The 15,728-nt window shown below is 45.5% G+C and overlaps 1 protein-coding gene across 2 annotated transcripts in view; it reads left to right on the forward strand.

Annotated features, from left to right (window-relative positions):
- The window catches only part of LOC118940502 (protein phosphatase 1 regulatory inhibitor subunit 16B), a 170,642-nt gene that overhangs the window by 144,995 nt on the left and 9,919 nt on the right, over positions 1 to 15,728 (forward strand). For both annotated transcript variants that reach the window (XM_036950829.2, XM_036950828.2), the window contains exons 7-8: positions 4,573 to 4,698; positions 6,680 to 6,755. In XM_036950829.2, coding sequence (XP_036806724.1) covers positions 4,573 to 4,698; positions 6,680 to 6,755 — 202 coding nt within the window. The remainder of the gene's footprint in view (positions 1 to 4,572; positions 4,699 to 6,679; positions 6,756 to 15,728) is intronic.

Consider the following 15,728-nt stretch of genomic DNA (forward strand, 5'->3'; position numbering starts at 1 on the left):
ATATGTAGAGTGGCCAGACGTAATATGTAGAGTGGCCAGACGTAATATGTAGAGTGGCCAGACGTAATATGTAGAGTGGCCAGACAGAGTATGTAGAGTGGCCAGACAGAGTATGTAGAGTGGCCAGACAGAGTATGTAGAGTGGCCAGACGGAGTATGTAGAGTGGCCAGACGGAGTATGTAGAGTGGCCAGACGGAGTATGTAGAGTGGCCAGACAGAGTATGTAGAGTGGCCAGACAGAGTATGTAGAGTGACCAGACGTAATATGTAGAGTGGCCAGACAGAGTATGTAGAGTGGCCAGACGTAATATGTAGAGTGGCCAGACAGAGTATGTAGAGTGGCCAGACGTAATATGTAGAGTGGCCAGACAGAGTATGTAGAGTGGCCAGACGGAGTATGTAGAGTGGCCAGACGTAATATGTAGAGTGGCCAGACGGAGTATGTAGAGTGGCCAGACGGAGTATGTAGAGTGGCCAGACGGAGTATGTAGAGTGGCCAGACGTAGTATGTAGAGTGGCCAGACAGAATATGTAGAGTGGCCAGACGGAGTATGTAGAGTGGCCAGACAGAATATGTAGAGTGGCCAGACGGAGTATGTAGAGTGGCCAGACGGAGTATGTAGAGTGGCCAGACAGAGTATGTAGAGTGGCCAGACGTAGTATGTAGAGTGGCCAGACAGAATATGTAGAGTGGCCAGACGGAGTATGTAGAGTGGCCAGACGGAGTATGTAGAGTGGCCAGACAGAGTATGTAGAGTGGCCAGACGGAGTATGTAGAGTGGCCAGACGTAATATGTAGAGTGGCCAGACGGAGTATGTAGAGTGGCCAGACGGAGTATGTAGAGTGGCCAGACGGAGTATGTAGAGTGGCCAGACGGAGTATGTAGAGTGGCCAGACAGAGTATGTAGAGTGGCCAGACGGAATATGTAGAGTGGCCAGACGGATTATGTAGAGTGGCCAGACGGAGTATGTAGAGTGGCCAGACGGAGTATGTAGAGTGGCCAGACGTAGTATGTAGAGTGGCCAGACGTAATATGTAGAGTGGCCAGACGGAGTATGTAGAGTGGCCAGACGGAGTATGTAGAGTGGGCAGACGGAGTATGTAGAGTGGCCAGACGGAGTATGTAGAGTGGCCAGACGTAGTATGTAGAGTGGCCAGACAGAATATGTAGAGTGGCCAGACGGAGTATGTAGAGTGGCCAGACAGAATATGTAGAGTGGCCAGACGGAGTATGTAGAGTGGCCAGACGGAGTATGTAGAGTGGCCAGACAGAGTATGTAGAGTGGCCAGACGTAGTATGTAGAGTGGCCAGACAGAATATGTAGAGTGGCCAGACGGAGTATGTAGAGTGGCCAGACGGAGTATGTAGAGTGGCCAGACAGAGTATGTAGAGTGGCCAGACGGAGTATGTAGAGTGGCCAGACGTAATATGTAGAGTGGCCAGACGGAGTATGTAGAGTGGCCAGACGGAGTATGTAGAGTGGCCAGACGGAGTATGTAGAGTGGCCAGACGGAGTATGTAGAGTGGCCAGACGGAGTATGTAGAGTCGCCAGACAGAGTATGTAGAGTGGCCAGACGGAATATGTAGAGTGGCCAGACGGATTATGTAGAGTGGCCAGACGGAGTATGTAGAGTGGCCAGACGGAGTATGTAGAGTGGCCAGACGTAGTATGTAGAGTGGCCAGACGTAGTATGTAGAGTGGCCAGACAGAATATGTAGAGTGGCCAGACGGAGTATGTAGAGTGGCCAGACGGAGTATGTAGAGTGGCCAGACAGAGTATGTAGAGTGGCCAGACGGAGTATGTAGAGTGGCCAGACGTAATATGTAGAGTGGCCAGACGGAGTATGTAGAGTGGCCAGACGGAGTATGTAGAGTGGCCAGACGGAGTATGTAGAGTGGCCAGACGGAGTATGTAGAGTGGCCAGACGGAGTATGTAGAGTCGCCAGACAGAGTATGTAGAGTGGCCAGACGGAATATGTAGAGTGGCCAGACGGATTATGTAGAGTGGCCAGACGGAGTATGTAGAGTGGCCAGACGGATTATGTAGAGTGGCCAGACGTAGTATGTAGAGTGGCCAGACGTAATATGTAGAGTGGCCAGACGGAGTATGTAGAGTGGCCAGACGGAGTATGTAGAGTGGCCAGACGGAGTATGTAGAGTGGCCAGACGGAGTATGTAGAGTGGGCAGACGGAATATGTAGAGTGGCCAGACGGAGTATGTAGAGTGGCCAGACGGAGTATGTAGAGTGGCCAGACGGAGTATGTAGAGTGGCCAGACGTAATATGTAGAGTGGCCAGACGGAGTATGTAGAGTGGCCAGACGTAGTATGTAGAGTGGCCAGACGGAGTATGTAGAGTGGCCAGACGGAGTATGTAGAGTGGCCAGACGGAGTATGTAGAGTGGCCAGACGTAATATGTAGAGTGGCCAGACGGAGTATGCGGTTTGATATACCACGGCTGTCAGCCAATCAGCATTCAGGGCTTGAACCACATAGTTTATCATTTATAATATACCTACAAACTATAGATTATTGAGTCCATACATACAACCTATAGGGAGACGGACACAGGGAGGGAGAGGACATCAACCACCACGACTCAGAAGGAGTTACTCTGGTGAGAGGGACATAGCCCCCAGAGTAGAAACACAAACTTTATTGTCCCTTTGTCTTGGACAACGACAAATCATATACGATGTACACTAGAGAGCCCACACAGAGACAGGCTGGGGTACAGTTGTAGAACTTCTGTGTGATGCATTTCCATCTCAAGGTCGGGGCTTATGATATCGTAAATTGGTTGCAAGGATTTGTCACAATCTAAAACAAACGCAATTGGATGGAAATGGGTAAGGTACGTTACGCGATACTACCCCAAAAATAACTTTAGTAAGCTTCAAGATTTACTCCCAAACGCCGAGGTTGAAGAAGATTGTCCTGCAGCTTCTTGACTCTCTGTTAATCTGTGTTTGACATATGATGCTAACAGTCAAATTAGAGCAACACAGAGAAAATCTAGACCTTTGGCAGAGAGGGACATTCAACTGGTATTATGGGCCCGTCCCAAACGGCACCCTATTTTCTATATAGTGCACTATAAAGGGTGCCATTTGGGACGGATATGTTATGTAAGATGTGTTAGTCTTCCGACACAGTTTAGCAGAGATTCATTATGATGTGGCATTATGTGACCTGCTCTTTGTTCCAGTAGGAGCTGAAAGGAATGTCAAGTAAGTCATGTGATCTGAAAATAAATAATGGTTGAATAATGGTTTTCGGGTCAAAGGTCATATAACCAATCAATGGCCACACAACGTGGACTAGTATTAATGCATCTAGTTTACTGGGAAAGGTCACCCTTGCACAGACACAGACAGACAGACAGACACAGACAGACAGACAGACACAGACAGACAAACAGACAGACAGACAGACAGATAGACAGACACAGACAGAGAGAGAGACACACACAGACAGGGAGAGAGACACACACAGACAGAGATAGAGACAGACACAGATAGAGAGAGACACACACAGACAGAGAGAGAGACACACAGACAGAGAGAGAGACACACACACAGACAGAGAAAGAGACACACACACAGACAGAGAAAGAGACACACACAGACAGAGAGAGAGACACACACACACAGACAGAGAGAGAGACACACACACAGGCAGAGAGAGACACACACACACAGACAGAGAGAGAGACACACACACAAACTCAGAGAGAGAGACACACACACAGACAGAGAGAGAGAGACACACACAGAGAGCCTGATTGAAGATGTAAAACTCTGAGACATCCTAGTGACTTACTACAGGCACACCAGCAAGAGAGGCCAAGCGAGGCCAGGGATGAACTTTTTGGCTGACTCCCCTTTCACTCAGCCGGGATGTGTAAGGCTCATCCTCCATCCTCACTGAACCAGTCATTTAACAAGGCAGCCAGTCAGACCATCCAGTACTCCTAGAATTGAGCAGTTTGGAAAACAAGTCAACAGATTATTTTACTGTATCTAATTTATTTGAGTGAGATTCATGAGATCTGGCAGTGATTCATTCAGATTCCGTTTTTCTCTTGGCCCTGAAACAAGGTCATTCGATCTTAGAAATACAGATGAGAAGATGAGTTCACTCGAGGTTTATTTCTCAATTTAGTGGGCAGGCGTAAAGAGAGCATACATAAATCAACATACATTTTGCATCCGAGTAAGCTTCCTGCCGCGGTCCCATCCCAGCCTGTCTGGTAGATCTCTGAGTACACAAGGACAGGTAATGACTCAAGAGAGTTCCAAGAAGGCATTAGATATATACAAATAAGAGGTAGGGAATCCTTGCAAATAAAATGATTTGTTAAAGTAGCCAACACTCTATATCTCTCAAATTCAAATCTGAACCTGGAAGACCGTACCACTGCCCCCCTTCCCCTGTTTGGTTACAATGAATGTTCAGGAAGAAGATAGAACAGGCAGTAGTCTGTACCTGGTCGGGTGAGATTGAAACACCCCTGCTCTGAAGTGACTCTGTTCCATTGGTCTCCTCTCCTGTCACTCATGCAGCTCCACATTGCAGCAGCTAACGGTTACGTCCAGGCTGCAGAGCTTCTGCTGGAGGGAGGGGCCAGGATGGACCTGAGAGACACTGACGGATGGCAGCCGCTCCACGCTGCAGCCTGCTGGGGTCAGGTGAGGACACTAGTGAACACACGGACACACACACACACCACACACACACGCAGACACACACACACACACACACACACACGCACACACACACCACACACACACACGCACACACACACACACACACACCACACACACACGCAGACACACACACACACACACACACACACACACACACACACACACACACACACGCACACACACACCACACACACACACGCACACACACACACACACACCACACACACACACGCAGACACACACACACCACACACACACACACACACACACACGCACACACCACACACACACACACATACACACCACACACACACACACACACACCACACACACACACACACACACACACACACACACACACACACGCACACACGCACACACACACATACACCTGAAAGACACTGACAAATGGCAGCCACTCCACTCTGCAGCCTGCTGGGGTCAGGTGAGGTAATGCACACACAAGGAGGGAACAGAAACACCCACGGGCGTACACACACACACACACACACACTGCATCACAAGGTCACACACACACACACACACACACACACTGCTGCACAAGGTCACACACACACACACACTGCATCACAAGGTCACACACACACACACACACTGCATCACAAGGTCACACACACACACAGGCCACATACACAAGGACAGACACACAGATGATTTTTTACAATTTATTTTACCTTTATTTAACTAACCAAATCAGTTAAGAACAAATTCTTATTTTACAATGACGGCCTACGCCGGCCAAACCCTCCCCAAACCCAGACGACGCTGGGCCAATGATGCATACGAATAAACACACACACCCACTCTCTACACATGTAAGTGGGGACTTGGTGGACTGTATATTCTTTAGGTTAGGTTTTACTTGGTGTTCTCTCCCGTGTGCTGGTAACCGATGACAAGACAGAGGATTACGGGCTGGTTTAACGACGCTGAAGATTAGACAGTACGGCCACGGAACAGCACAGTGGATGTAGTGTACGGGTTAGGGCACTTTAAGGCTTTGATTGGCAGCTTGTGATGACAGACAGACAGACAGACAGACAGACAGACAGACAGACAGACAGACAGACAGCTAGCAGGACACTAGGAGAAAAGAGCACCTGACTATTAGGGAGTCAGCTAGCAGGACACTAGGAGAAAGGAGCACCTGACTACCAGGGAGTCAGCTAGCAGGACACTATGAGAAAGGAGCACCTGACTACCAGGGAGTCAGCTAGCAGGACACTAGGAGAAAGGAGCACCTGACTACCAGGGAGTCAGCTAGCAGGACACTAGGAGAAAGGAGCACCTGACTACCAGGGAGTCAGCTAGCAGGACACTAGGAGAAAAGAGCACCTGACTATTAGGGAGTCAGCTAGCAGGACACTAGGAGAAAGGAGCACCTGACTACCAGGGAGTCAGCTAGCAGGACACTAGGAGAAAGGAGCACCTGACTATTAGGGAGTCAGCTAGCAGGACACTAGGAGAAAGGAGCACCTGACTACCAGGGAGTCAGCTAGCAGGACACTAGGAGAAAGGAGCACCTGACTATTAGGGAGTCAGCTAGCAGGACACTAGGAGAAAAGAGCACCTGACTACCAGGGAGTCAGCTTGCAGGTTGAAAGTTGTCTTCTTGCCCATGCCCCAGCTGTCCATACTGTGCAGTGCTACTATAACTAGGAGAAGGTGAGGCTTGGTGTCGTGTATGATCGGACCAGGTCCAGACTTCACAGGAAACTCGATCCATGTCGGGGAGTTAACATCTTTATCCATCTCGAAGGACTGAGGACTCGGTGGACTGTATATTCTTTAGCCTAGGTTGGACTTGATGTGCCCTTACAGCACAAGGGAGAGAACTTGCTAAGTAAAACCTAACCTAAAGAATATACAGTCCACCGAGTCCTCAGTTCCTGCAGATGATCGTGGATATCTGTGTAAATACTGATAGTCTCTATGGTTCCAGATGCATGTAGCAGAGCTGCTGGTTTCTCACGGTGCCAGTCTCAATGCCAAGACCTTCCTAGAGGAGACTCCCATTGGTAAGTCTGCCCCAACACTAAAACCTACCTACCTTCCTAGAGGAGACTCCCATTGGTAAGTCTGCCCTAACACTAAAACCTACCTACCTTCCTAGAGGAGACTCCCATTGGTAAGTCTGCCCCAACACTAAAACCTACCTAACTTCCTAGAGGAGACTCCCATTGGTAAGTTTGCCCTAACACTAAAACCTACCTACCTTCCTAGAGGAGACTCCCATTGGTAAGTCTGCCCTAACACTAAAACCTACCTAACTTCCTAGAGGAGACTCCCATTGGTAAGTCTGCCCCAACACTAAAACCTACCTACCTTCCTACCTACGTAAGCCTAAACCTACCTACCTAACCCTACCTATCTACCTACCTACCTACATAAGCCTAAATCTACCTACCTAACCCTACCTATTTACCTACCTATCTACCTACATAACCTTAAACCTACCTACCTAACCCTACCTACCTACCAAACCCTACCTACCTACCTACCACACCCTACCTACCAAATCCTACCTACCTACCTACCTAACCCTAAACCCCTACCTACTTACCTACCTACCTACCTACATAACCCTAAACCCTACCTACCTACAGTTGAAGTCGTAAGTTTACATACACTTAGGTTGGAGTCATTAAAACTCATTTTTCAACCACTCCACAAATTTCTTGTTAACAAACTATAGTTCTGGCAAGTCGGTTAGGACATCTACTTTGTGCATGACACAAGTCATTTTCCAACAATTGTTTGTAGACAGATTGTTTCACTTATTATTGACTGTATCACAATTGACATAATTTGAGTCAATTGTAGGTCCACATGTGGATGTATTTCAAGGCCTACCTTCAAACTCAGTGCCTCTTTGCTTGACATCATGGGAAAATCTAAAGAAATCAGCCAAGACCTCAGAAAATAAATTGTGGTCCTCCACAAGTCTGGTTCATCCTTGGGAGCAATTTCCAAATGCCTGAAGGTACCATGTTCATCTGTACAAACAATAGGCAGGTATAAACACCATGGGACCACGCAGTCGCAGGTATAAACACCATGGGACCATGCAGTCGCAGGTATAAACACCATGGAACCACGCAGTCGGAGGTATAAACACCATGGGACCGCGCAGTCGCAGGTATAAACACCATGGGACCACGCAGTCGCAGGTATAAACACCATGGGACCACGCAGTCGCAGGTATAAACACCATGGGACCACGCAGTCGCAGGTATAAACACCATGGGACCATGCAGTCGCAGGTATAAACACCATGGGACCACGCAGTCGCAGGTATAAACGCCATGGGACCACGCAGTCGCAGGTATAAACACCATGGGACCACGCAGTCGCAGGTATAAACACCATGGGACCACGCAGTCGCAGGTATAAACACCATGGGACCACGCAGTCGCAGGTATAAACACCATGGAACCACGCAGTCGCAGGTATAAACACCATGGGACCACGCAGTCGCAGGTATAAACACCATGGGACCACGCAGTCGCAGGTATAAACACCATGGGACCACGCAGTCGCAGGTATAAACACCATGGGACCACGCAGTCGCAGGTATAAACACCATGGGACCATGCATTCGCAGGTATAAACACCATGGGACCACGCAGTCGCAGGTTTAAACACCATGGGACCACGCAGTCGCAGGTATAAACACCATGGGACCACGCAGTCGCAGGTATAAACACCATGGGACCATGCAGTCACAGGTATAAACACCATGGGACCACGCAGTCGCAGGTATAAACACCATGGGACCACGCAGTCGCAGGTATAAACACCATGGGACCACGCAGTCGCAAGTATAAACACCATGGGACCATGCAGTCGTCATACCGCTCAGGAAGGAGACGCGTTCTGTCTCCTAGAGATGAACGTACTTTGGTGCGAAAAGTGCAAATCAATCCCAGAATAACAGCAAAGGACCTTGGGAAGAAGCTGGAGGAAACAGGTACAGAAGTTTCCAAATTCACAGTAAAACGAGACCTATATCGATATAACCTGAAAGGCCGCTGAGCAATGAAGAACCCACTGCTCAAAAAACACCATAAAAAAGCCATGGGGACAAAGGTCGTACTTTTTGGAGAAATGTCCTCTAGTCTGATGAAACAAAAATAGAACTGTTTGGCCATAATGACTGTCATGTTTGGAGGAAAAGGGGGGAGCTTGCAAGCCGAAGAACACCATCCCAACCGTGAAGCACGGGGGTGGCAGCATCATGTTGTGGGGGTGCTTTGCTGCAGGAGGGACTGGTGCACTTCACAAAATAGATGGCATCATGAGGGAGGAAAATTATGTGGATATATTGAAGCAACATCTCAAGACATCAGTCAGGAAGTTAAAGCTTGGTCGCCAATTGGTCTTCCAAATGGACAATTACCCCAAGCATAGTTCCACAGTTGTGGCAAAATGGCTTAAGGACAACAAAGTCAAGGTATTGGAGTGGCCATCACAAAGCCCTGACCTCAATTCTATAGAAAATTTGTTGGCCGAACTGATAAAGCTTGTGTGAGCAAGGAGGCCTACGAACCTGACTCAGTTACACCAGCTCTGTCAGGAGGAATGGGCCAAAATTCACCCAACTTATTGTGGAAAGCTTGTGGAAGGCTACCCGAAACGTTTGACCCAAGTTAAACAATTTAAAGGCAATGCTACCAAATACTAATTGAGTGTATGTAAACTTCTGACCCACAGGAATGTGATGAAAGAAATAAAAGCTGAAATAAATAATTATCTCTACTATTATTCTGACACTTAAAATAAAGTGGTGATCCTAACTGACCTAAGACGGGGAATGTTTACTAGGATTAAATGTCAGGAAGGGTGAAAAGCGGGGTTTAAATCTGGCTAAGGTGTATGTAAACTTTCAACTTCAACTGTATGTAACCCTAAACCCTACCTACCTACATACATAACCCTAAACCCATTCCTACCTACCTACACAACCCTAACCCTACATACCTACATAACACTAACCCTACATACATAACCCAAACCCTACCTACATAACAATAAACCCACCTACCTACATAACCCTACATACCTACATAACCCTAACCCCTACCTACCTACATAACCCTAACCCCTACCTACCCACATAACCCTGACCCCTACCTACATAACCCTGACACCTACCTACCTACATACTTAACCCTACCTACATACATAATTCTACCTATCTACATAACCCTAACCCTACCTACATAACCATGGCACCTACCTACCTACATACATAACCCTAACCCTACCTACATAACCCTAACCCTACATAATCCTACATACATAACCCTAACCCTATCTACCTACCTACATAACCCTAAATCTTACCTATCTATCTACATAACCCTAAACCCTACCTACCTACATACATAACCCTAAACCCATTCCTACCTACCTACATAACCCTAACCCTACATACCTACATAACACTAACCCTACATACATAACCCAAACCCTACCTACATAACAATAAACCCACCTACCTACATAACCCTACATACCTACATAACCCTAACCCCTACCTACCTACACAACCCTAACCCCTACCTACCTACACAACCCTAACCTCTACCTACCTACATAACCCTAACCCCTACCTACCCACATAACCCTGACCCCTACCTACATAACCCTGGCACCTACCTACCTACATACTTAACCCTACCTACATACATAATTCTACCTATCTACATAACCCTAACCCTACCTACATAACCATGACACCTACCTACCTACATACATAACCCTAACCCTACCTACATAACCCTAACCCTACATAATCCTACATACATAACCCTAACCCTATCTACCTACCTACATAACCCTAAATCTTACCTATCTATCTACATAACCCTAACCCTACATAACCCTAAATCTACCTACATAACCCTACTGACATAACCCTAGCCCTACCTGCCTACATAACCCTAAACCCTACCTACCTACCCACCTACCTACCTACCTACCTACATAACCCTACCTACCTACATAAGCCTACCTACCTACCTACCTACCCACATAACCCTACCTACCTACATAAGCCTACCTACCTACCTACCTACCCACATAACCCTACCTACCTACCTACATACATAACCCTAACCCTACCTACATAACTCTAACCCTACATAATCCTACATACATAACCCTAACCCTATCTACCTACCTACATAACCCTAAACCCTACCTACCTACATAACCCTAACCCTACATAACCCTAAACCAACCTACATAACCCTACTTACATAACCCTAACCCTAGCCCTGCCTACCTAACCCTAAACCCTACCTACCTACCTACATAACCCTAAACCCTACCTACCTACATAACCCTACCTACCTACATAACCCTAAACCCTACCTACCTACATAACCCTGCCTACCTACATAACCCTAAACCCTACCTACCTACATAACCCTGCCTACCTACATAACCCTAAACCCTACCTACCTACCTACATAACCCTAAACCCTACCTACCTACATAACCCTACCTACCTACATAACCCTAAACCCTACCTACCTACATAACCCTGCCTACCTACATAACCCTAAACCCTACCTACCTACATAACCCTACCTACCTACATAACCCTAAACCCTACCTACCTACATAACCCTGCCTACCTACATAACCCTAAACCCTACCTACCTACCTACATACACTACTGTTCAAAAGTTTGGGGTCACTTAGAAATGAACTTGTTTTTGAAAGAAAAGCACATTTCTTGTCCATTAAAATAACATACAATTATGTTACAACACAAACAAAGAACTTTCTTCTGAAACTCGTCAGTCTATTATTGTTCTGAGAAATGAAGGCTATTCCGTGTGAGAAATTGCCAAGAAACTGAAGATCTGGTACAGCGCTGTGTACTACTCCCTTCACAGAACAGCACAAACTGTCTCTAACCAGAATAGAAAGATGAGTGGGAGGCCCTTGTGCACAACTGAACAAGAGGACAAGTACATTAGAGTGTCTAGTTTGAGAAACAGACACCTCACAAGTCCTCAACTCGCAGCTTCATTAAATAGTACCAGCAAACCACCAGTCTCAACAGCGAAGAGGCGACTCCGGTATGCTGGAGCCGCCTCTCTGGTCCAATGTCCAGTGCTCGTGTTTCTTGGCCCTAACAAGTCTCTTCTTATTATTGGTGTCCTTTAGTAGTGGTTTGTTTGCAGCAATTCGACCATGAAGGCCTGATTCACGCAGTCTCCTCTGATCAGTTGATGTTGAGATGTGTCTGTTACTTGAACTCTGTGAAGCATTTATTTGGGCTGCAATCTTAGGTGTAGTTAACTAGTGAACTTATCCTCTGCAGCAGAGGTAGCTCTGTGTCTTCCTTTCCTGTGGCGGTCCTCATGAGAGCCAGTTAACTTAATGAACGTATCCTCTGCAGCAGAGGTAACTCTGGGTCTTCCTTTCCTGTGGCGGTCCTCATGAGAGCCAGTTAACTTAATGAACTTATCCTCTGCAGCAGAGTTAGCTCTGGGTCTTCCTTTCCTGTGGCGGTCCTCATGAGAGCCAGTTAACTTAATGAACTTATCCTCTGCAGCAGAGGTAACTCTGGGTCTTCCTTTCCTGTGGCGGTCCTCATGAGAGACAGTTAACTCTAATGAACTTATCCTCTGCAGCAGAGGTAACTCTGGGCCTGTCTTTCCTGTGGCGGTCCTCATGAGAGCCAGTTTCATCATTGTGTTTGATGGTTTCTGCGACTGAACTTGAAGACTTTTAAAGTTATTGAATGTTCTGCATTGACTGACCTTCATGTCTTAAAGTAATGATGGACTGTCCTTTCTCTTTGCATATTTGAGCTGTTCTTGCCGTAATACGGGCTCTTTTACCCAATAGGACTGTCTTCTGTAAACCCCCCCTACCTTGTCACAACACAACTGATTGGCTCAAACACATTAAGAAGGAAAGAAATTCCACAAATTAACTTTTAACAAACCATCCCTTATTATTGAAATGCATTCCAGGTGACTTCCTCATGAAGCTGGTTGAGTGAATGACAAGAGTGTACAAAGCTGTCATCAAGGCAAAGGCTGGCTACTTTGAATAATCTGTTTAACACTGTTTTGGTTACGACATGATTCCATTTATGTTATTTTATAGTTTTGATGTCTTCACTATTATTCTACAATGTAGAAAATATTTTTAAAAATAAAGAAAAACCCTTGAATGAGTAGGTGTCCAAACTTTTGACTGGTACTGTATTCTACCCCAATTCATAATATCTTTGCCTAGTTGGAAGAATATCCTTGTCAGTTTTGTAAGTACTTAGGGTATTATATTTCAAAGTCTTGGCCTGGCAGATAAAAGCTGAGGAGATTTCGAGAACCATCAACACTATCGAAACTCAAAATGGTCAAGTGTCTCAACCCTGAATAGATTCATGAGTCATTTAAACAATACTATTCAAGGTTATACAGTTCTGATAGAACGGAACTAGCGATGAAAGGCAATTTCCTCTCTACAATCCGGCAAATCCCCGGGAGACGGAGTTCTGGAAGGAGTTGAAGGATTAGCATATTCCCCTCTCTATGGATATTCTGAATTTAGCTGCTGAGAAGGAGAGTCTTCCACGGCTATTATGACAGTTATTCATAAGAAAAATAAAGATCCTCTACGATGCTCTTCTTACAGGCAAATCTCTCTCCACCATGCTGATTATAAATCCATTTCTAGGGAGATGGCTTAATAGATTAGGACTATTTGCCAAACCTGATCAACACCGATCAAACAGGCTTTACACAGAAAATATCCTCCACCAATAATTTGCACAAGCTATTCAATGTAATTCACATGGCCAGTGTGATGGGTGATCCTAGTACTGCAGTGTCTCTAGACAAAAAGACTTTGATAGCTGGAGTGGCCATACCTATTCAAGATCATTGCTAAGTTTCACTTGCCCTTCGTTTGTCAACAGGGTTAAGACTTTATACCAAGCCAAGATCGCCACTAATGGCATGATGTCATGCACATTCCCACTTGTTAGAGGTAGTAGACAGGGCTGTTCACTTTCCCCGCTACTTTATGTGTCATATAACCCCTGGTGGAGGCCGTAAGAACGGATCCTGGCATTAAGGGCTTTCAGGTGGGCCAGATAACACACAAGATCTCATTGTTCACAGACATTATGTTGTTTCTCTATGACCCGACTGGATCCCTCTCAGAACTCCAGACACTATTGGGTACATAGAGCTCTAGTTAAATAAAGGTTAAAAAAAATATATAAATATGGTCACCACAGGGGTTTAAATGTCTAGGAATCACAGTTGATAATGACTAAAGAAATGTGTTCAAGCTGTCTTGGTTCAGAAGGTGGTGGATGACTTGAATAGATGGGTAGATCTGCCTCTTACAGTATTTGTGAGAATCAGCTGCATTAAGATGATTCACTGTATTACGTCCTACCTAAGATGACGTACCTATTTCAATCTTTAGCCATAATCCCTTCATGTCCCTGAACAAGACCATTTGAATGGCACTGTAAAACTCCAAGGGACAAATTAATATTATCGTCTAGGAGGTCTCCGGCTGCCAAATTTCAAGATGTATTACTGGGCAGCACAAATTAGATTTATTTCATCCTTATTTGAAGCTGAACCAGCCTCCTCTTGGACTCAGATGGAAATAATGAAGAGGTTGGGAGTAATATTATCTACAAGTGGAACCTCAGGACTATATCAACAAGAACAAGCAATCCCTATACCATCAATTTAGTAAGATCTTAGCATGACATTCGTAAGTTCTTTGGTCTGAAAGGAGACTTGTCACCTGAAACACCCCTGTGGCAAAACAGTCTCCTGCCAATGATCTTGGATAACAACATTTTTCAACATTGGCATGAGAAGAGAAGGATGCATTTAGTATATTGTTATATAGGTGGAATCGTTGTGTAATTTGAGCAACTGAAAGCGAAATACCAGTTATCCAATATGCATTTATTTTGTTGTTTGCAGTTAAGAAACTTTCTCAGAAGCACTCTTGGAGATAATTTTACCAAATCGATTTAGTATTGAACAACTACAGTGCCTTGCAAAAGTATTCATCCCCCTTGGCGTACCTTGACAGCAAAGTCAAGGTATTGGAGTGGCCATCACAAAGCCCTGACCTCAATTCTATAGAACATTTGTGGGCAGAACTGAAAAAGTGAGTGCGAGCAAGGAGGCCTACAAACCTGACTCAGTTACACCAGCTCTCTCAGGAGGAATGGGCCAAAATTCACCCAACTTATTGTGGGAAGCTTGTGGAAGGCTACCCGAAACATTTGACCCAAGTTAAACAATTTAAAGGCAGTGCTACCAAATACTAATTGAGTGTATGTAAACTTATGGCACACTGCGAATGTGATGAAAGAAATAAAAGCTGAAATAAATAATTATCTCTACTATTATTCTGACATTTCACATTCTTAAAATAAAGTGGTGATCCTAACTGACCTAAGACAGAGAATTTTACTAGGATTAAATGTCTGGAATTGTGACAAACTGAGTTTAAATGTACTTGGCTAAGGTGTATGTAAACTTCCCACTTCAACTGTATCTACTGTAGGTCAAGAGAGAGATGGGAAGCTGATCTAACTATATTACAAATGATGAAGAGGCTATGGTCGAACCTATGCCATGATAGCGTATCAGCAACCATCGACTCCAGATACAGACATTACAACTTTGTCCACCAACTCTATCTAACACCACAAAGGTTACATAGATATCACCCTGAAATAGCAGACATGGGTTTTAGACGTGGAACAACAGAAGGCACTTTTTTGCATTCTACTTAACAGTGTACTAAATGACAGGCCTTCTGGCATGAAGTTTGTGATTCCCTGGCCTTTATTATAGAGGTCCCTTTCCCCCTGAAATATGCCTTCTGGCATGAAGTTTGTGATTCCCTGGCCTTTATTATAGAGGTCCCTTTCCCCCTGAAATATGCCTTCTGGCATGAAGTTTGTGATTCCCTGGCCT

Source organism: Oncorhynchus mykiss, chromosome 17 (genome assembly GCF_057628025.1).
Source record: "Oncorhynchus mykiss isolate SJ-2025 chromosome 17, ASM5762802v1, whole genome shotgun sequence".
NCBI classification, from domain to species: domain Eukaryota; kingdom Metazoa; phylum Chordata; class Actinopteri; order Salmoniformes; family Salmonidae; genus Oncorhynchus; species Oncorhynchus mykiss.